The sequence below is a fragment of the Chrysoperla carnea genome, chromosome 3 (assembly GCF_905475395.1).
Source record: "Chrysoperla carnea chromosome 3, inChrCarn1.1, whole genome shotgun sequence".
NCBI lineage: Eukaryota > Metazoa > Arthropoda > Insecta > Neuroptera > Chrysopidae > Chrysoperla > Chrysoperla carnea.
In genome coordinates, this window is record NC_058339.1 from 852227 (window position 1) to 875605 (window position 23379).

Sequence of the window (23379 nt, forward strand, 5' to 3'; positions counted from 1 at the left end):
TTCGATTAACCCTAGAGTGGGCGCGTCTTTTTGCGTAACGTCAGTAGGCGCGTGGGGAGCATTTTGCCGCCTCATTTTCTTTGACCATTTTGACTAGTAATATAGCAATTTAATATTTTTTCTTTTAGGATTTAAATAAATAAACAGTAAGTAATATTTAATCAACATATTTATTCAACTTTGTTCTATAAACTTTGGTTTACAAAAGACTTTAGAAAACTTAATATTTTTATTGACTTTTTTTCTCTTATGCTACATAATACTTTTTAATACGTGAGTGGGCGACACCTGATGGTAGAAACCTTCTCCAGCGGTCCCCCGCGCACTGACGGCGTCCAGATTCTCGACAAACGTTGCTAACGAGAGTGGGGGCAGCTACTAAGAAGCGCAAGTCTAACGGCTAGTTATTTTAAAAAATATTAAAGGTTTTTTAGCGCGGGCGGCAAAATGCTCATAGCGCGCCCACTCTAGGGTTAAGAAATGTTCGATCTCTCGTTATCTCAAATCGGTATTTTAACTCTCACAAATTTTACTGGACGTTTGAATTTTTATTTTTGTATCCAATTATACGAGGCAATCTGCTATACAAACTGGATACATAAAATAACCATATTATACACTTTTTGTATCCGATTATACAATCTGGCAGCCCTGAATGTTACAGTGTTACACAGTGCTGCCTTTATTTTGTGTTTATTGGAAAGCCACCATTATTGACAGCTTCGATTCAATTAATTGGCACGAGTTTCCAAGTCAACGTGTAATCATTTATAAAAATTTTTTAATTTAAACGTGAATTGCTAACATTCTCAAAAATGGGAAAAATACGACATCAGAGAAAAAAATATCATTTGTCAAGAAACTCTGCGGAGCCTATTAATGCTGACGAGACTTATAATTCACAATTACCGATTTTACCATTACTGATAAATGAAAAACAAAATATATTTGCAGACGTTAAAATTTCCTTTAACGATTTAAAAAAAACCTTGAATGATGATACAAAAAGCGTAAAATCGTTTAAATCTTTTAAATCAGAAATAAGCGATGGTAAACGATTATCAAAAAAGGATAAAATTGCATTGAGGCATGAATTTATATTAAATAAAATTAATGTTGTGGAACAAGCACGAAAATCTACATTGGCGAAGAAAAAACGGGAGCAAACTGAAATTATCGGTGACTTATTACCTCTTCGGGATGCATTGCCAGCTTTAGAAACTCTTATTCAATCCACAAGTAAGAAATTTAATATTCAATATTTTTGAAAAACTCTTAAGAATCGATGTTATATAAATAAAACTCCACGCAAAATAAAGCGAGATAATATCCACGCAAAAATAAAAAATATTGCGTGGCTATTATCCTTATTTCGTGGAATTGAAAGTCTAAAGTACAACTTGAAATCTCATTATTGACGTTAGAGTTATATAGATATATAGACTGAGTGTTAAACGATTTTAAGCATGCCAAAATCTGAGGTAATTGCTTAAGCCCAACCATTGTAGATTCGTAAGAAAAATGTACCTAAAATGACAAGTGATAAGATGCCACTGAAGCTATTAGCCGCTGGTAGATCTATAATCAATAAAATAATAATGAATAAATGGGAATTTTTAATTGGAACTTTAAAGTTAGTGGGAATTTTTTCTTCTGGTTTTCTTGGTATGTACTTGTTTCTTGAAGTGTACAGAAGAGGCTCAGGCGATAAAAAAATTCCCATTAATTTGAAAGCAGAAAAGTCGAATTTCATCGATTTATAATTTAAGTTCAAGGGACACCTGACAAAAGGTCTAGTCCGCCTGTCCATCAACTCAGATCTCTTCTGTACACTTCGAGGAACAGCTACATACCAACAACAACAAAAAAGAAAAAAAAATTCCTATTAACTTGAAAGGCAAAAAAGGCTAATTTCACCGGTTTATTCAAGGTCAAGTGACTCCAGACCTTTTCTTAAGGTCGATTCTGTCTGTTCAATCACCTGAGCCTCTTCTGTACACTTCGAGTAACAACTATATACCAACAAAACAAAAAATAAAAAAATTCCTATTAACTTGAAAGGCAAAAAAGTCGAATTTCACCGGTTTATTCAAGGTCAAGCGACTCCAGACCTTTTTAAAAGTTCGAGCCCGTCTGTTCAATCACCTGTGCCTCTTCTGTACACTTCAAGGAACAAGTACATACCAAGAAAACTAGAAGAAAAAAATTCCCCTTAATTTTAAAGTTCCAATTAAAAATTCCCACTTATTCATTATTATTTTATTGATTATAGATCTATCAGCGGGTGATAGCTTCAGTGGCATCATGATAAGTATTTTTTTTTAAGTCAAAATCCGAAAAAGTGTCAGTGAAATAACGATGTTTTATGTAAAATATATATTATTCTATATTCTATATTATTTGATAAATGTATTTTTTTTAAATAAATATTCCTAGCCAACCTAAGTAAGTACCTCAGATGTTGGTTGGCATGCTTCTCACTGTACGGAAAGATAGGCAATGCTTAGTCTATAATTCTATATAAAACTATAACGTCAATGAATCTCATGTTAAGACCATTTTTTTATAGCATGTATATGAAATATACTAGGTATACTAAGTTTAGTCCCAAGTTCGTAACGCTTGAAAATATTGACTCAACGAAAAAAATTTTGGAATAGGTGTTCATAAAATCACCTAATTAGTTCATTTTCGGTTGTCTGTCCGTCTGTCTGTCAACACGATAGCTCAAAAACGAAAAGATATCAAGCTGAAATTTGTATAGCATGCTCATGACTTAAAAAGTGAGGTTGAGTTCGTAAATGAGAAACATAGGTCAATTGGGTCTAGGGTTCATGGGACTCTTTTTGTAAACCGTAAGATATAGAACAAAAGTTTAAATGTAAAAAATATTCCTTATAAGAAAAATAAAGTAACTTTTGTTGTGCGAGCGCAAATTAGGTCAAATTATATAGTTTGTATTATATGGGAATATCAGTTAAGTGTGCATGTATGTATGTTTGGCTATCTTTCTTTACTTATATGACGTAAAAAAACAAACGATTGCGTGATCAAAACTGTCTTTACATGGTATTTCAACAATTTACCCAGTCAATTGTTTGTTTTCACTTGTTTTTGGTTGAATTTGTTAGGTTCCTATGGTAACCAATAATTAACGATAAAAACCCCCCAAAACTTGAATTACATAGAAAAAACTAATTTCGAATTATTAATAAAACGAAAATCAAGGATACAATTTTTGTGATTTTCTTCGTTTTCTATTATTCGCATTTTATTTTTCACACATTTTCTATTTCTAATATGACATTTTACATTCCAAATTCAGTCATTAAGTGAATATTACACTGGTTCCCATGGTTAATGCATGGTTACAAACTGTAATTTTTGTTCTAAACAAATATAAATAAGAAGACAGAAATTCATTTTATTATTCGCGCACATTGATGACATAGATTTTTGGTACCGTCAGTTGGGGTAACATTGGCCCTTTGAGGTTAACTTTGGCCCAAAACTAGAAAAAGTTTAAATGTTCTGTATTTTGACATCTAGGTTGATTTACTCACTAAGTTCTAGCATTTCCCGATAGATAGCAACACTGGCCAGACTTCTGAGCCAACCTGGGTATAGTTACACGTTTCACCACCAATGCAGTGCTGCTCCATCTTGGTGTTGTCAAAGTGCTGGATTTTGTTGTCTTCCAACTTTTGTTTCCTCAAGCTTATTTTTAAGCTGTTGAGAGCTGGTAAGTGAATTTTCTTTTACTGTAATCCTTTGTTTAACTTAATATCAATACAACTATTTGTTTATGTTTATAGTTTACAAACTGAGATGAGTTTTGTAGGTTGGTCTAACTTTGTCCCAGATTTAGGGTAACTTTGGCCCAACATGGCCCAAAATTTTTTTGCTGTTATTTATCCATTTAAGATGCTAAATCATTGCAGTATATCCCTGTTAAACTGTATATAATAACAATTGTGTGTTTTGTTGCAGGGAAAATGCCAAGAAACCGGATAAAACCACTAGGGACTAGAAATTACGGTAACTACAAACCAGAAATATTGGATGAATGTCTTGAGGCCATACGATCAGGTGAGTTAACACAAAGAGCTGCAGAAACAAGGTATGGCATTCCTCGTTCTACAATTAAGAATAAATTGAAAGGCAGGCATATGAATACAGTTGGTCGAGCAAGAACATTTAGCGATGAAGAAGAGCTGGCTTTTGAAAAGCACTTGATAACACTATCTGACTATGGATTTCCAGTTGTTGAGACTGATTTCAGATATGCAGTAAAATGCTATTTAGATAAGAAAGGTGTCAAGATAGATAGGTTTCAAAACAACCTCCCTGGCTACGAATGGACCAAATCGTTTTTGAAAAGGCATGAGAAGCTGACAAGTCGTCTCAGCTCTAACATAAAAAAAGTAAGAGCTGAAGTTGGTGCTAAAGATATTGAAAATTACATGGAAAACCTGAAAGAAGTTATCGAAAACGTTCCTGCCACTCATATTTGGAACTACGATGAAACAAATCTTTCAGATGACCCTGGAAACAAAAAGGTAATTTGTAAGAGGGGAGCTAAATATGTGGAAAACATATGCAATCATAGTAAAAGTGCAACCTCTCTCATGTTTTCTGGAAATGCTGCAGGGACTCTTCTCCCCCCCTATGTAGTGTACAAGGCAGATAACATGTGGACAACTTGGACTGAGAATGGACCAGCAGGGGCTCGTTATAATCGTTCTAAAAGTGGCTGGTTTGACGCTATATGTTTCGAAGATTGGTTTGAGTCGTTGTTCTTACCTCATGTGAGAACTCAAAATGGGCCAAAAGTTATTATCGGGGATAACTTGTCTTCACACATTAGTTTAAACGTACTTAGGCTTTGTGAAGAAAACAATGTTAAATTTGTCTGCTTACCACCGAACTCCACCCATCTTACACAACCTCTAGATGTGGCCTTCTTTTCCCCCATGAAAAAGTCATGGCGAGCAATCTTAAGCAAATGGAAAGAGTCCGCTTCTGGCTCTAAGTTCACAACCATTCCAAAGGACGCATTTCCGACTCTATTAAAAGAGTTAATGGCTAGTTTGGCAGAAAATCAAGAAAGAAACCTGATGGCTGGATTTGAAAAGTGTGGAATCCATCCTTTTAACAAACAGAAACTACTAGACAGGCTGCCAGAAAACCAACCGGTTGACAACACAGTAATAGGAGAAGCCTTTCTTGAGCAACTGGAGAAAAAGAGAGCTGAATACTTGACGAAAGATGGCCCCAAAAAGAGAAAGAAGAAGCTGCAAGTGCCCGCAGGAAAGAGTGTTTCGGTTAAGGATGTAGAAGAAGCTACCGGTATCTTAGAAGCAACCAATAAACCCTCTTCGTCAAAGCAGACTTCGTCAAAATCTGAGAAAGAAAAAGTTCCCAAGAAGAAGCATAAACAGACTTACAATTCTTCTTCGGATGAAGACGATGTGGAAATGGTATTAGAGTCAGATGGAGTGAGTGAATCATTTTCAGACCTAGAAGACCTTCAGGAAGAATCTAAGAAAGCCGAACCTACTGCTGAAACAAAAAAACAAAAATGGAAAGCAGAAGATTTTGCCGTTGATAACTTTGTAATTGTGATCTACAATGGTCAAAAGTACCCTGGCAAAATAGTAAGCATTTTTGATCATGGCCCAGTAGTTGAGTGCATGGAGAAGAAAATAAAATTCTGGCGCTGGCCTGAGAAGCAAGACCGCATGGCCTATGACTGGGATGACGTTTGGGAAAAAATAAATCCTCCTAAAATAGCATCAAAGAGGAACCAGTTCACAGTCCCAGAACTAGACAATTTCGTGGAATAACTTGAAATATTTTTACTTCCTTTTGTAACAATAAAGTGTGATTTTTACTTCGTTTTGTAACAATAAAGTGTGGTTTTCTTAGCAGTTTGTTTTCCTTTTCCACTTTTTTGTCCAAATCATAAAGTTTAAAAGTAAAAATCTAATAAACTTGAAAACTGAATACTTGAAAAGAATCTTGTATAGGGTAACTTTGCTCCACTTATGATATGGTACTAAATTTCAAAGGTTTTAATGGATGGGACAAAGTTACCCCAATCCCAGGTAACTTTGTCCCAATTTTTAAAAATTTTTTATCTAGGTTAGGAAAATTATTAGGGACTTATACTAATGCTTAAATTTGTGGCACATAATCGAATAATAACTGGAAAAACTTAAAACACAATCTTCATCACAAATAGATTGGTAAAAACTGGTTTGTTTCACAAAAAACTGGGAAAGTTGGGCCAAAGTTACCCCAGTTGACGGTACCTAGTTAATGAACGTCACAGTAAATGATATTCAATGAATTTTAATGTCGGCAAAAAATTGCTCGCAAGGGATTTCCATCCCTTGATCCCCGTGGGAATTTAATAGCCGTTTTAAATTGTTTTTTTTTTTTTAAATATAATTTTTTTGGATAAATATACGGCATACCATTCTTTTTATATTGATAAAGTAAAATTTTTATGTCTCTGAGACAACAAGCTAGAATGATGATGGATTAAATTACAAAAATTGAATTTCCAGGGTATCTGTTGTATTGATGAAAGCTACCAGGAATGATGGCTATTCATGTTTGTAAAGAATATGTACCACGATTGTCTGGATTCCGTATGACCTCAAGAGAGGGGCTCAAATCTATGCCAAATTGTAAAGTTTAAAGTGTTATTCAAGGAAAAAAAAAATTGCCTGGAAAAAGGACCCAAGTTGAGGCAATCCCGGGTTTCAATGGGGAAAAAGCGTAACACCACGTTACGCTTAATGGTTGAAAGTAAACCCTAAAAATTTAATCCCAGTATAACCTACTTGGTGAGTCAGTGGATCGCTGCTAGGCTGCCATTTAGAAAACATGCGTTCGAAACCAAAACTAGACAAAATATTTTAAAAAAATATTATCATAGTTTTTTATAGCCAAGTTAATAATTTCAATTTAAAAATTATAAAATTGTTATTATTCATACTATGTTTAAATTTAAAAAAAAAGTGAGAACAATTGACTGAGTTTATAGTTAAAAAACCATGTAAAGACAGTGTTGATTATTCTGTCATATTACACATACATACATGTCACACATATGTAACTGATATTCCCATATAATATATACTATACAATTTGCGCTCTCACGGGTAAAAAGTGATGTTTACGAAAAAATGATTCAAACAAAAGTTGTTTATTTTATCTCTAACGGTTTACAAGATTGGTCTTACGGACCCAAGACCCAATGGACCTATGTTGCTCATTTGCGAACTCAACTCTACTTATAACGTCCTGAGTACGATGTAAAAATTGATCAGCTTGATATCTGTTTTCGTTTTTAAGTTACCGTGTGGACAGACGGACGGACGCGCGGACAAATGGAAATGGACTAATTAGGCGATTTTATGAACTCTTACCAAAATTTTGTTGGTAGCATCAACATTTTTAAGCGTTACAAACTCGAGACTAAATTTAGTATACCTTGATATATTTTATATATACATGGTATAAAAAACACAGTTTAAAAAACATGGTTTTTCCCAAGTTTTAAGTTTTTACTTCTGTAGACAGTTCCCATGACTGATATTTTTTTATTAAAAATTCAATGAATCTATTTGAAGAAATGACTAATAGTTAATGTAGTGTATAATATAGTGTAGATTGGATCTAGTTTTCCGGATCGCTTTAATAGTCAATTTACATGATAAATGGTAAGAATTAGAATAACACTTTAAATTAGAAAGTTGATTCTCATAAAAAAAAAACTTTCTTTTTTTATTTAAAACTTTCTTTTTTTATTTAAAACATTTTTTTTCGAAAATCGTTACCTTTCGCAGAAAATACGACTAAAAATATGTTATTATTGCATTTAATCGTAAGATAACACGCTTGAAGTTTATCGATAATCGTAGGTCAAAGTCATGAACAGGCGAATGTTCTATTGCCCTTGACAACTGTTGGCTAAAGTATTTTTCTGTAGTTGGCGTGTTTTCTTTCGATTAAATAAAATATTTTTTTTTAATTCGCATTTCCTCCGAAAGATAAGATATTTCAAAAAAATTGAAGTTTATTCTATCTCTTACCATTTATCATTTAAATTGACTATTAAAGCAACCCGGAGAACTAGGTCTAATCCATTGTAGAATATGATGTCCCCCATCAACCTCTGCAACTTTTATTTAAGTTAGTTTTTGATTGGTTAAATACAAAACGAGCTATTAGTCATAATATATTAAAATGGTCCACCCTGTATTATGTATGTTTGTTTATTACTATATCTACTGAGGAAGTGAGAAGAAAGATACTTTTATTACTTTGTGTGTAAGAATGATTGTCTTTCTTTACTTACATGACGTAAAAAAAACAAATGATTGCGTCATCAACACTGTCTATCCATAGTATTTCAATAATTAAATCAGTCAGTTGTTTAATTTTCAATTTTAATTTTTTTTTAGGTTCACAAAATTTAAAGTCTACACAGATTATACAGAAAAAGAAACCTATTGAAAAAAGGCGAATACGTGAGAAAAATACTGTTAAAAATGTGAAAACATTTAGGGCACTCATTTCAAATAAGGAATTTAAGAAAAATCCTTTAAAAATGATGACAGAAATTATAAATACAAATATATTAAAACAAACGTAATTAATAATCTTAAAAATATATGGAAAATATATATCTATTTTTAATGCGAAATATTTAGAAAGGATGACATAAACTCAAAAATCATTAAAAGATTGCTCAAAAGTTATTTATATAAATATACATATATATAAATCAAAGATCTAATTGTTTTAGTGATAGAAAGGACCCGGACATAATATATTGATTTTTGGTTTCGGTTAAAATTTTTTGAAAACTATGGGTTAAGGTAGTTTTGATCATGCTGATCAAAAGTTCTTATGGACTCAACCCTCAAAAACCCTCCCCTTCCGAGCTTCGTCCTTTCAAAGTTTATGCCTATATGAAGGGCTCTGAAGGGAAGGGTATTTGAGGGTTGATTCATTAAGAACTTTTGATCAGAATGACCAAAACTACTATAGTTTTCAAATATTTAAACCGAGATCAAAAATCAATATCTCATGAATGTATAACCTTTGAAGAGCCGCAGCTCGGGAGGAAAGAGTTTGGAGGGTTGGGCCCATAAGAACTTTTGATCAGCATGATCAAAACTACCTTAATCCATAATTTTCAAAAAATTTTAACCGAAACAAAAAATCAATGTATTATGCCCGGGGTCCTTTACCCTTTATTTTATTTTCAAACTTCGATATCCAAATATTTTAGTTCTAGTTATTGAATATAGTTAATAAGTACCACGATACTGGGAATAAAATCATATATTAAGAAATTATTTTTTTTAATACAATTATTAAAAAACATGCAACAAACTTACATTTCGCTAATTATCCTTCGCTAAATTTATTCATAAAACACATTAAAGATAATTATATCAAAACATGTAAACATTATCAAAAATTATAAATTAGTGGGTTTCCCCACTAAATAATAATTGGTCGCGTGAACTACTACTATAAGTTTGGTGGTATAGAAAAATTTATTTTTTCGATTTTATCATAATTTCGTATTTTTATTTTTATAAGCATTTTAGTAAAGTTTTACATATTAATTTTTAACTTTGTAAACAATTTTGGTGATGTGTTATATGAATTAATTTAGCTACCGACGATGATTGCGTTGTAATTGAATATCTTACATAAAATTTCTGAATACAAAATTAAAAGTATCGGGTTATTTATTTCAATTATTATGTCTCAAATCGAAATCAATAAAAATTCATTCCATGTATGATCCAAATTTAAAATACATTTTGCGCACCTCTGCAGCCTCTTATAATGAGTTATAAAGTGAAAAATATATTTGTGAATTCAATTCATGTTTAGGCTAATTTAATTAGAATTTGACCCGGAAAAAATTCCGCGTAGCTATTTTCTTTCGAAAATCGTTGAGGGAGGGGCTCACAGGTAGTCTTCATTTCGGTTTTCGGGATTCAAACCCTGTTGAGTCATCCCCATCTTGTACTTGAGAGTTGATTTTTGTTGTATTGAATAACTCGTTTATTTTCAACTTTATACGAAAAATAGTTATTACCAAAGTTATTTGAAATTACTTTCCTGCAATTTTGTTGGTTCTATATCAATTTTTCTCTAGAATCGATATTTTTCGATTTAAACCCGAAAAGATGAATTTTTGTTTATTACATAACTCGTTTATTTTAATTTTACACGAATAATGCTATCACCGAAATTGTTTGGAATGAATTTTTCTACAATTTTAGCCCTCATAAATTTTTTCCTAGAATCGATATTTTTCGATTTAGATCCGAAAAGAGGTGATATTGAACCTAAATATTCTATTATTTTCTTTATTATTGATTTTTTTCGTATAAACGGTGATAAACTAACCTGTTGAAAATTGAGATGGTAATATCTTCGATGCCGAACTTTTTATACCATGCATATATGTAATATGCAAGGTATACTAAGTTTAGTCCCAAGTTTGTAAGCTTAAAAATATTGATGCTATGAACAAAATTTTGGTATAGGTGTTCATAAAATCACCTAATTAGTCCATTTCCGGTTGTCCGTCCGTCCGTCCGCCTGTGGACACGATAACTCAAAAACGAAAAAAGATATCAAGCTGAAATTTTATTACAGAGTAATCAGGACGTAAAAAGCGAGGTAGAGTTCGTAAATGAGCAACATAGGTCAATTGGGTCTTGAGCTATGGGTTCGTAGGACCCATCTTGTAAACCGTTAGAGATAGAACAAAAGTTTAAATATAAAAAATGTTCCTTATGAAAAAATAAACAACTTTTGTTTGAAACATTTTTTCGTAAACTGTTTACCCGTGAGGGCGCAAATTAGGCGTAAATTGTATAGTATGTATTATTTAAATTGTATATGTTGTATATGTATGTGCAATGTGATAGAGTAATCAACACTATTTATGCATGGTATTTCAACAATTAACTTAGTCAATTGTTTGTTTTCACTTGTTTTTGTTAGGTTCATATTTTTGGTCTGTACGCTTACGGTGAAGGGAAGAGGGGTGTAAATGAACTAAATAAAATGTAAATGAAGTCGGTATGAAAATTTGTGAAGGAATAAACATTTTCAAGTGTTCTTTCCATTTGAAATTTTGAAAAGACAAAGGTTTTAAAAAAAGCTTGAGAAAATCTCTCTACGAAACCAGTTTGAAGAACTAGGGAAAAATTAATGAGGACCAAAATTGTAGGAAATTTTTCCTCGAATTTAAGATGACAGATGACGCAATAGGATTGGAATTCCAAAAACCAAAATGTAGACTGCTAGGGAGCATCCTCCTTGCGATTTCCGAAGGAAAATTGCTCCGCGAAATTTGTTCCGTGCCAACCCCTCTTTTGATCTAATTCTACTGGGCTAGTTAAGGCGTGTATACTTTTTATGAAGATATTTTTCATATTTTCAAAAAAATGAAAACAAAAAATCACATTTCAAAAAAATTAATCTAATTAGATGAGAATATGACCTTTATGATGAAACTCTGCTGCTTACGTCAGAAAGTTTGTGCCAACTTTTGATGTTAGTCAAATATGAATTTTTAAAGTATGTAAATAATATTGTTAAATGTAAAACTCTATTAGAGCAGTAAGCAGAATACGGTTATTAGTTACGGATAAGTAAGGTGCACCTTAATTCTTGTCCATACGGCGGCATAGGGGGTTTTGTACGAAGTAAAACCGGGATTACGAATATGTGTGTCGATTTTACGTAAAGTGGTGCATACCAAAGTTATTAACAATTTAATAGGGTATTATCGTTAGTCAAAAATAAATTATGAAATTAGAAAAAAGTTAAAATTTATGTAAAAATATACTTAAATAATCTGATTTCGAGTCATAAAAGCACATTTTTCTTTTAAAATATTAAAATTAAAAAGAAATTTTTAAACTGTATATCACGTGACCTAAAACGCGGGCAAGCCTGTTGTGATGTCATATCGGTATGAGCCATAGGCCATCAGTTAGTTCAGAGTAGACAGCTATAATAAGTATTTATAACATATATCCATAGATAATAAGTATTTATATTTATTATAATCACATGGCTATGAATATATCTGTCAAACATATTTGTGTTATTCCGTATAATGATACACCGATATTACGTCATTAAATTGGATGCCCGCGTTTTTGACAGTTTAAAAAAGGTTTAAATTTAATTTAAGTTTTTGGCAAGTAAGCGTGTGTATTTTTCCGAAATAAATTTTTGGTGGCTTTTTATTGGCAAAATCAACATTTTGAAGTACTTTATCAAAAATAGTGGAATACTCTATTAAATTACCTACCTTTTTCTAAAACAATTTTTGCAACATCTATTTCCATTTTTTTTTCCAAAATTTATTTTTTATCAATACACAAAAAACATTCTTAGCCATGACACAAAGCACTTCAACTTGCTTCGATGCTCCTCAAGTATGGCCTCGCGCTAATTATTTTCATAATTATCAGAAATAGACCATAACTTCATGAGACATTTGTTAAGGAAATTTTGATTCTACGCAAGTTTTTTTAACAACTTTGATCGCTAAAATTCATAGTTTTCATGTTATAGCTAAATAAGTTAAATAATTAAATTGTTAATAACTTTTGTTTGCACTACTTTTACGTAAAATCGATGTACATATTCATAGTCAGAATATGTGCGTCGATCAGAAAACATTGTGTCTATTCATCCCGGTTTTACTTGCTACGAAACCCATTATCCCGCGTATGAACTACTTATGAATGATTGTCAAAACCAAAAACACTACTATTTATAAACCATATACTTTTAATCTCGAACCTGGAGAATATACTACAATAATCTTAGGGCCTACAAGTTGTAAGGGCCAATAACTTAAACTTTAATACAACGCAAACGCATATCGAACTTGTTTCAAACGGTTATTCGTATTACAAGTTTCACACGGTTATTTGTATACTGTAGAAAATGAAGCATTTGACTAAGGAATTCTCTCCTCGTCAGTAGATTTTGATGGGAACCGGTAGAAAATGTTTGTCTGAGTGTACTGAAAAAATGTCATATACGTGAGTGCTTGTGCTTTTTCGATTTACGCTCATGCGGCAGGGCAGAATTTCCCTACTCCCGGGCACCATGTTGTCTTAATTAAACATTTAAAAAAAACTATTGGACTTTTTATTTTGGAGAATTCTAAGCATTTTTTGATCCTTTACATTTTATTCTTAACCTCACCGTTTTCGAGCTATAAGCATTTGAAAAAAAAATTGTGGATTTTTTTCGAAAACTCGTTGAAGAAAATAAAGATTATTTCGTGATTCCGATCAAAAATTTACTATGAAAGTCATTAGATATTATATATTGGACTATTCTAAGTCTTTTTGTACTTTTGACAATTTTCACCAAACCTCATTCTTTTTTATATATAGGCGTTTGAAAAAAAAAAAAAAAAAAAAAAACGTATTTTTCCCAAAAATTCGTTACTGACGAAAATGAAGATTATTTTGGGGTGTTCTGGTTAAAAATTGGATTTGAAAAGTATATGAAATTTTATTTTGTTGGAGTATTCTAAACAATTTTTGACTCATGGCATTTTTTGCCTAAACTCATCAATTTCGATATATATATAAGCCTTCGAAAAAAAAACTCATATTTTGACCTAAATTTCAGTTATACATAAACAAATATATATTTTTAAGGTTACCTATTTGTTGACATTAATTACAGAATTTTGATATTTACATTTTGAAATGTTTATATTTTGAGCTTTTCTAAGAGTTTTTTTGATTATTTTCATTTTTTACAAATTTAGGTCAGGTAAAAATGAAAATTATCAAAAAACTCTTAGAAAAGCCCAAATATAAACATTTCATAATGTAAATATCAAAATTCTATAGTTAATGTCAACAAATAGGTAAGCTTAAAAGTATATATTTTTTGTTTATGTATAGCTGAAATTGAGATCAAAATATGGGTTTTTTCGTCACTGACGACCCAATAGTTTCTGAGAAAAAGCTGTTTAAAAATCATTATTTTTTCTAACTTCGCAATTTTTTGCAATATTTCCGACGTCACTCGAACTACTCTAGCGGGAGGTATTTCCATTTACCTCCGTCTGCTGAGCCTTAAATATGATAGTCGGTAATGTAAGTAAGTCGCCCTGTAAGGTTCCACGAATTTCTACGTGTGATATCCCCCCCCCCCAGGAGAAGATTTGAAAAACTGTCACTAAGTGATGGTTCTGGAAACTGTTTGCTTGTTTGATATTTCATAAGATGTGATTCTGAACAGTCATCCTGCAAAGTTCGAGCTCAACAAGTCTCATTCCCGAATTATGCCAAAAAAACCGAAAATATCGATATGCGGTAAAAAACTTTAAAGTGATGGTTCTGGAAACTCTGTAAAACTTGTTGGGCTGTGTTGAGGATGTCAAAAGGATCAGGAAAATATGCATATTTTCGATATTTGCACCGGCTATTCTCGAAATACACTCGCGTTGTTCTGTAATTAAATGTTATAAATGCTAATGTATACTAATGTGTTTAATTTTACCAAAAGAAAAATTTGTTTTTATTAGACCTTCAGCAGAGATGTTGGTTGCCGGAGACTCGTCAGGTATTGTGATCTCAGCAAGAGACTCTGGAAATTGGAGACCCGAGAACCATTTGAAACTAAGCTCTCTTGTTTCTTTTCCGTTTATATTTACGTTCTGAATAACCCAACATAATTGTATTGGATCATAGGTGGGTATCTCTTGCATATTCGCATTTTGCCAAACATGCGTTATGTAAGCGGATCGGAGTATATGCTGTCGAAGCTCATCCCGACTGGGGGGCAATTTCGCAGGATCATACGACTTTACAAGCTCTATCAAATGTTCAGCATCCTAATCGAATGTACCCTCAAACATCTTGTATCTCACTAAATGAATGGAGTCGAACGAAAAATAACTATAAAGAGCACAAACGAATTTATCTATAATTTGAAATACCCCTGTCGGAAAAAATATTTGAAAAAAGAATAAGTCTTAATAATTCTTAGGAAACTCTGAAAAAGTCTTAGAAACTTTAAAAAAGTATTAAGAACTCTGAATAACTCTGAATTAGACTAGTCCGAAAACGTTGAGAAATTCAAAGTTCCTAACACTTTTTCAGAATTTCTTATTCTTTCTTCAAATATTTTTTCCACCAGGGACGTCGGACGTTTGTAATTCGCTTAAGTTTCCTAATTTCAAAAAAGCTTCTAGATACATATCGTTTTCAGATATTTGTTTAAAAAGCTTAATTTTCCCTTTATTATAAAACGTTAAAAAATAATGTTAACTTGCTTAAGATTCTTCAAAAATGTAATGGCAAAGTGGAAAAAGTGGAAGGGGTGGGATTGGGGCGGGAATGCTCTGGGGGTTTAATTTTACTGTAGACACATTAAATGTGTTTATTTTAGTGTCAACTTGCTTTAGAAACAACGTTTAGTAAGCAAATACATCAATACGATAAATTTTGAAATTTGTTTGGCTTTCTTTTTTGGCGTAAAAAATTTAGTTTTTGCTCAAAATTTCTGCTAGTTGATTTTTTGTATTTGCAATACATATGAGTACAGGAAAAAAAAAGAAGCAGACATTTTAATTGGGTACTTTTCATTTTCTAGCAAAAATACGAGCCGGTGGTGGAGATTCATGTTTTTCAAAGTGCTGCCAAAAAAATCCCTGACCACTTGCTTTTCTGCCAGACATATTTTCCTGATCCTTTTGACATTCTCAACACAACCAAACAAGTTTTACACAGTTTCCAGAACCATCACTTCGAATTTTTTTACCGCGTATCGGGGGGGGGGGGTTAGTAGGAACTTAACTCCAAGTTTGTGGGGTTACAACACTTGTCCTGCCACTGCCGACATATTAGAACGAGGGGTGAAAATGCCTTTTTCGCTATATCTCCTGAATTATGCATCCCACCAAAATTTTGTAAGTACATAATTTGTAGCAAATTTGTCTACAATTTTGTCTATGTAACTTTTTTCAATAAAATGAAAAATAAAAAAGTTATTAACAAAAATATGAGACAATTTCCAAACAAATTTTCTTTTTTGTTAAATAACTTCTTTATTTTTCATTTCACGATCAAATGACCTCAGACCAATCTTGTAGAGCATTTTCCAACCATCATTTTGACCAATAATTTTTGGATTTGAGGAATTTATGGGCATACTAGAGCGCTTCAAAGTCGACCATTTTCAAACTACTCGCAAGAATTCGGTAAATATGAAATGTCTTCCTTAATTTTTTATTTTCATTAATTGTTTATAATTTTTTTTTGTTATAACACTTTTTAAAGTGCTATAAAAAAACCTTGAGAAGAAAAAAGTTTCAAGTCATTTGTACGAAAATTAACGGAGTTATAATGAAAAGATATTTTCCCGTACCATTTTTTTGTTTTATTCACCACAAAAACTGATGAGTTGTTTACCTCGGGAACTTAAATTAATACTTGTCAGTTTTCAATTTACTTTATTAAGGTACTGACGACATGCTCAAAATGTTATAGCAGTTTCGGGTATATATTTTTTGAAATATTGGAAAAAAAAAAAAAAAAACTATCGTAAAATAACATGAAAAATAATAAAGTTACAAGAAAAAGTTTGGAAGGTAAAATATTCTGCGGGAAAAAAGATAAATTTTTTCCTTCCAAATTTTTTTTTGTAACTTTATTATTTTTCGAGTTATTTAACAATAAAACAAGTTTTTCGTTTTTTTCTAAATTTTTTGCTTTTAAATTATGCAATATTTTGAAAACTCGGCTGTGTTCGAAACTTTTAATACTTTTTGAGCATGTTGTCAGTACCTAAATAAAGTAAATTGGAAAGCGGAAAGCATTAATTTTAGTTCCCGTTGTAAATTCATCAGTTTTTGTGCTGAATAAAACATACAAAAAGGTACGAGAAGCTTTCTTTTCATTATAAATCCGTCAATGTTCGTGCAAATGACCTAAAACTTTTTTCGTTTTCAAGGTTTTTTCTACTACTGTTAAAAGTGAGTGATATACTTTTTTCAAAAAACGTCATATTTTTCAGTTATTTAACGTTAAATACTCGAATCAAAATATATAATCTTTCACTTTATCTAATGACTTTGCGGGGCTCGTACGCCGAAACTATTGATTTTACAAAAAAAATCGTTAAGACATAAATTGTAGGAAAATTTTTTAGGTTTAATTTTGTACGTGTTTATTTGCCTTGTAAAATAACTCGACAAGGAGATATTGTCAAAAAATTGCTTTTGAACGCCATTTTTTCAATATAGTGGCGTGAGCGACAAAGATGCAAGGTAGGAAAGTGGAAATTCGAAAAGAACACCTCACAATCTAGGTAAGGCTAGGTTATATTGGCTACCCTCGAAGGACACACTTAGGCTATAGAGCCCATTGTGATATCATATATGTGTTTTACCTCCTTTCTGCTGATAATTTCATTTATCAGCTCCTCAATTTCAAAGGCTGAGTGCACCTCCTTCATGCATATACCATGCACTACATCAGCCCATCACAACTATTAATTAAATTTATTTTGTTTCGACGGTATCGAACCCGCTACCCTAAGCATACCGCGGACGGAATTGGTTACGCCTTAACTAACTGAGCTAATAGGGCGAACACCTCACAATCTATAAAGTCACCCATTTTAAAACTCCCGGCAAACTTTCCAGATATAACTGACTATACTATAACTTCTGTTTGAAAAATTTAGTAAATAGACATTCCTGGAAAGTTGTTGATCCGCAGCCGCCTCATATGACATTGATTAATTTGATCGACTTGAAGTTTTTAAGCGCGTATAATACTCTTGTAGTGTACGAGAATGGGTCGTTCAGTTTTTAAATAAGGTATCCAAACAAGACTGACGATTCACTCAATTATTCTTGAATTTCAACATCCAAGCAAAAATCATTAATAATTAACGAAGGGAAAAATGGATAAATTTTCACTATTACAAAATTGGAAATTGGAGCATGCAATAAACGACAATGGCAATTAGTTTTTGACTCTGAGAGCGAATCAAGATCAGAATCATTATCAACTAGGAAAAGTAGTGGCCATTCACTATAGTAACTATTGAAGATATGATCTCTACAATTTTTTGAGAGCCAAATTTCTTAGGTGTCAAATCTTTTGACGCCATGTCGGCTAGATTTAAGCTTGATTATGTATGCGAAATAATTTTCGAAATGTACTGGTAAGTAAATCTGTAAAACTTTAATCAACAGTTTTGTTAAAAGAATAGCACCACAAAGTTTTAAGTGGGGAATTGATAGTACTTTCACAGGAGCTAGTATGGTTCTAACTATCCACAGATTTTAAGAGAATGTTGAACCAGATTGTAAGCAAATGTAAGTTGCAAAATGCAATGTTAGAATATTGGAAGAAAGTATAAAGTCCTCTATATCGTCAACCAGTTGTTTCCATACTTAAGATTTAGCAAATCCAAAAAACTATTTGGATCAAAAACTTTAGCAATATATGTGTACAATAAACGAACCTAGAATTTTTTGATTTTTACGAGAAAATTGTTTGCTGAGTGTATCGACTTGCGATTTTTTGCATTCCCTGGTGGAAAAAATATTTGAAAAAAGAATAAGTCTTAATAAGTCTTAGGAAACTCTGAAAAAGTCTTAGAAACTTTAAAAAAGTATTAAGAACTCTGAATAACTCTGAATTAGACTAGTCCGAAAACGTTGAGAAATTCAAAGTTCCTAAGACTTTTTCAGAATTTCTTATTCTTTCTTCAAATATTTTTTCCATCAGGGTTGGCTTCAGAAAATTATTCTAAAAAAATCGATATGGTTTAAAGTGAAGGAGGTTTATATGGGAAAGTAAATTAGATAACTTAAAAGATTTTCAAAAGGTCGAAATGCTAAAGTAAATCGAAATTTAAGATATTAACTCCTGTATCCACCTCACCCTCCCGTACGGAGGTGTGAAAGACTCTCAAAATTAAATAGACCATTTTATTGCAAGTTAAGATTTTTAATGACGTATAAGAGGGTATTTGGGATCGCTGATCTCGAATTTGAAATCAAAATTTCCTAATTTTTATCCCTTCCTGCTTTTTAAGGTAGTACCTACACGAAAGTGATATTTCAAGAATTTCTCAAAACTCAGAATATAAAATATTTAATTCATAATACACATGCTGTTAAAATTAGAAGATGATTTACCATGTCATACATGAGATATTAGCAATTAAAAGTGACGCAATTTGTACGTGTACATGGGAGAAGCGTATAAAAATACACAAATTTACAAATATTATATTTATTTATCAATGAATGACGTTCACCATCTCTATGAAAAACTAATATAATGTAGAATACTATATCTAGAAAATATATAAAAAAAATAAAAATTATTTACCATATAGTTTCGATAAAAAACTTAAATAAATAACTCGTTTTAGCGATAATTTTTTGTGGAGAGGATATAAAGACTAATGGTAAAGGTATATATCATAGTGTGTGTGTTTATACGTATAGGAGATACAGTAGTGAGGAACTACAGTCTTGTGAAAATAATATATGGTATAGTCATAGTAGTCATAGCACAGTTAATGCGCTGAATGATAGTATTAGTCCAAAACTTTTTGACTGGACTGTCGCGGAGGAACTACCTTAAGCCCACATAAGTAGTCCCCCGAAATAAAAAACAAACTTTTTTTGCGAATTCGGCCAAAACACTCTTATATATCATTAAAAGTTTGAATTGGCAAGAAAATGAAGTTTTTATTTCGGTGGTCTACTTATGCAGCTAAAAAGCCGGGGTGAAAAAAATTTTCAAACAAAAGTTGTTGGAAAACTTTCTTCCTTAAAAAAATTTAGAGTGAACAATTTCGACATTTTAGCCGTTTTCAAAACGATCACTTTTATATATATTTTTCGTTAATTATCCAATCATTATTCTCGAATTATGTGTAAAAAGTTCAGAATTTTGTTACTCAGAGGTATGTTTTAATTATAAATTTTAAATGAAAAAAAAAAAAAAAAAAATGGTGTTGCATAAAATTTATTCCATAACATTTCCAAAGTTATTAATAAAATATTTAAAACTGAGAGCGAAAAGAAATTTTGACAAATCAATAAACTTGATGATACCGAACATATGGGTACTATTGCTGCACGACATTCGATGATGCAGGTAACTAGATGAAGGAGCCTAAATTTTACACCTGCCAAAGATCGGGTAGTAATTCCTATAGACTACGTCGATACCAGTGCGTATCAACCTCCAGGTGCTTCTGGATCATTTTTGCTACTCGCAATCAGGGACTTAAAAAAGCCCCAGTAACAAAATTCAAGACTTTTTACACATAATTCGAGGATAATGATTGGATAATTAACGAGAAATATGTATAAAATTGATCGTTTTGAAAACGGCTAAAGATAACGAAATTGTTCACTATACATTTTTTTTTAGAAAAAAAATTTTCTAACAACTGTCGTTTTAAAATTTTTTTTATAGAATCAATTAGATTCAAGATATTGTTAATTATAAATATATATATATTTTTTGATATATATATATATATATATATATATATTTAAATATATATATACATATCAGGGTTCGAGGATATATATCATGATATATATCCGATATATATCAAATGATTATTTATGATATATATCAATACAAAAAAGATTTAAAAATTTTATATTAGAATTCAGTAATTTTTGACGTTTTTTACTGTACTTCTACTCCCCAAATGTAAATGGCGTTCGAGTAGAGTTAAAACATATTCCCTAATGTGTTCTAATCCATAAATGGCAACACTTCTTAAATGGCATTAGGCGTCAGTCGTGCCAGAAAAATTTCATTAAGAAAGAATAAGTTTTTTTGAATGTTAATTCTATTATTTTTTACAAAAAAAGTAATTGACAAAGTGCAGAAACGATTTTACTTCATTATTGAGTATTTAAGAAGCGTTACATAACTTCTGTAATTATAGAATATAACTATTTATTCTATAAATGTGCATATCAAACTTTTGATATATATCGGATATATATAAAAAATAACCGATATTTTGATATTTATAATAAATATCGGATATTTTCGAACCCTGATATATATATATATATATATATATATATATATATTTATATTTATATTTTTTTTCTAAACAACTTTCGTTTTAAAACTTTTTTTTAGAATCAATTAGATTCAAGATATTGGTCAAGATATACATATATATATATATATATATATATATCAGAAGTGGTAGGGTTAAGTTAATTAACGTTTTGTATACATAAAAAAACGATTTTTGGACAATATCTTAGAAACCATCAATTTTATGAAAAATAGTTTCAAAAAAAAAAATTGTTGGAAATTTTATTCCCTAAAAAAATATAGAATAAAAAATTTTGTTATTATCTTCAGCCAATTTTCCGAATATTGGGAAAAACGGCCAAATATATATATACATTTTATTTTAGAAAAAAATTTTCTAACCACTTTCGTTTTAAATTTTTTTTTTATAGAATCAATTGGATTCAAGATATTGTTAATTAGCATTTAAATATATATATATATATATATATATATATATATATATATATATATATATATATATATATATATATATATATATATATATATATATATAAGCCTTTTTAAGCCGTTCAAAATAACTTAAAATAATCGATTTTATGAATTTATTCAAAGGCAAAAAAAAACTAAAAAAAGGAAGGTTTTATATATATATATATATATATATATATATATATATATATATATATATATATATATATATATATATATATATATATCCCCTCTTTTAGTCCACATAAGTAGACACCGTAAGTAACGAATACCATTTTTATGAAAATTGAAGCCTTTTTAAGCCGTTCAAAATAACTTAAAATAAAAACATAAAATATATATATATATATATATATATATATATATATATATATATATATTTATATGCTAATTAACAATATCTTGAATCCAATTGATTCTATAAAAAAAAACCTTCCTTTTTTTAGTTTTTTTTTTGCCTTTGAATAAATTCATAAAATCGATTATTTTAAGTTATTTTGATCGGCTTAAAAAGGCTTCAATTTTCATAAAAATGGTATTCGTTACTTACGGTGTCTACTTATGTGGACTAAAAGAGGGAGGGGTAATAAATTAAACATTTTGATTGAAAATTTGATATCAGCGACCGCAAAAAAATATTTATCCGTCATCAAAAGTCTTTTCTTGCATTAAAATGGTCTATTTCATGAGAGTTATTCGGACCCCCGAATCCCGAAAGGGAAGGGGAGGTTCATAAAGGAGTTTATTAATAAAAATTTTAGCATTTTGAACTTTTTTAAATCTTCTAAAATTTATCAGATTTACTTACGATATAGACTCCCAATGCAAAAAACCTCAAGTCAATACACCCAGCAAACAATTTTTTGGAAAGAAAAAGGTTCGTTTACTATACTATTGCGTTTAGTTGCTGCTTTATCTTCATATGTGGATACTCTAAGACGAAAGGAATCTATCCTGGGATCCCAACTAAATCTAAGAATTTTAAGGCCTTGATAAAGGTAACAAAAATCTAACTGCGCATCAATATGATCAGCTGGAAGGTCTTCTAGCAATGCATAGTCCTTAGCGGCTGAGTAGAAGTTTAGCAAAATGCTAGAAGATGCAGGATGCAATTTTATATTCAGGTTCTTAGCACATTATTGTGTAATCGCAGAAACTTGGGAGTCGGGATCAATAACTGCTCAAATTGGATGCAGGTATTCATTTTTATCATCTATAAATACTTGTACAGTCCCTAGTAGAACTTGCATAGGCTGGTAATGCAAAGTGATATACAACACCTTTTGGTGTCTTTTAAATGTCGATATTTCTCAAAGAGAGTTTATTTTTAATACAGGTCTAGTCAACAAGTTCAAATTGATGAAGAAGATGAAGAAGCTATGCTTGTACAGATAATAGCTGAATTTTAATGTCTAATAAAATTGTCTTGTGAAATTAATTTATTTATTTATAGGATTAACAGGTATGCCTTTGTATTTAAATTGTTTTTCATTGTAATCTTATGTTTACTGTAAGAAATGAAGCATTAGGCCCAAGAATTCTCTCCTCGTCAGTAGATTTTTATGGGAGGAGTGGAATATGTTTGTCTGAGTGTACTGAAAAATGTCATATACGTGAGTGCTTGTGCTTTTTTGATTTACGCCCATGCGGAGGGGGGGGGGGTAGGGAAGTTCCCTACTCTCGGGCGGCATGTTGTCTTTATTAAACATTTTAAAAAACTATTGGATTTTATATTTTGGACAAT

The 23379-nt window shown here is 31.0% G+C and overlaps 2 protein-coding genes across 3 annotated transcripts; both read left to right on the forward strand.

The window, feature by feature from the left end:
- The first annotated feature begins 804 nt into the window (after positions 1-804).
- Positions 805-23044, forward strand: LOC123294680 (protein FAM207A). The gene is made up of 3 exons (XM_044875787.1): positions 805-1239; positions 8478-8643; positions 22972-23044. Exons 1-3 carry the CDS (start codon positions 816-818, stop codon positions 23042-23044), a joined length of 663 nt encoding a protein of 220 aa, XP_044731722.1. The 5' UTR covers positions 805-815.
- LOC123294920 lies at positions 3505-6305 on the forward strand. Of its 2 annotated transcripts, none has more exons than XM_044876116.1 (2): positions 3505-3742; positions 3991-6305. In XM_044876116.1, exons 1-2 carry the CDS (start codon positions 3646-3648, stop codon positions 5844-5846), a joined length of 1953 nt encoding a protein of 650 aa, XP_044732051.1. In that variant the 5' UTR covers positions 3505-3645; the 3' UTR covers positions 5847-6305. The 2 variants fall into 2 exon arrangements, with proteins under 2 accessions (XP_044732051.1, XP_044732052.1); XM_044876117.1 differs by lacking the exon at positions 3505-3742 and having other exon boundaries at positions 3927-4559; positions 4651-6305.
- Positions 23045-23379: the final 335 nt, after the last annotated feature.

What these genes read in the sequence shown, in the direction of transcription:
- LOC123294680 (XM_044875787.1), top strand. Translation starts at nt 816, where the DNA reads ATGGGAAAAATACGACATCAGAGAAAAAAATATCATTTGTCAAGAAAC. An exon ending in AACTCTTATTCAATCCACAA is followed by an intron (nt 1,240 to 8,477) that starts GTAAGAAATTTA and finishes ATTTTTTTTTAG; the next exon opens with GTTCACAAAATTTAAAGTCT. An exon ending in ATGATGACAGAAATTATAAA is followed by an intron (nt 8,644 to 22,971) that starts TACAAATATATT and finishes TTTTTAATACAG; the next exon opens with GTCTAGTCAACAAGTTCAAA.
- LOC123294920 (XM_044876116.1), top strand. Translation starts at nt 3,646, where the DNA reads ATGCAGTGCTGCTCCATCTTGGTGTTGTCAAAGTGCTGGATTTTGTTG. An exon ending in TTTTAAGCTGTTGAGAGCTG is followed by an intron (nt 3,743 to 3,990) that starts GTAAGTGAATTT and finishes GTTTTGTTGCAG; the next exon opens with GGAAAATGCCAAGAAACCGG.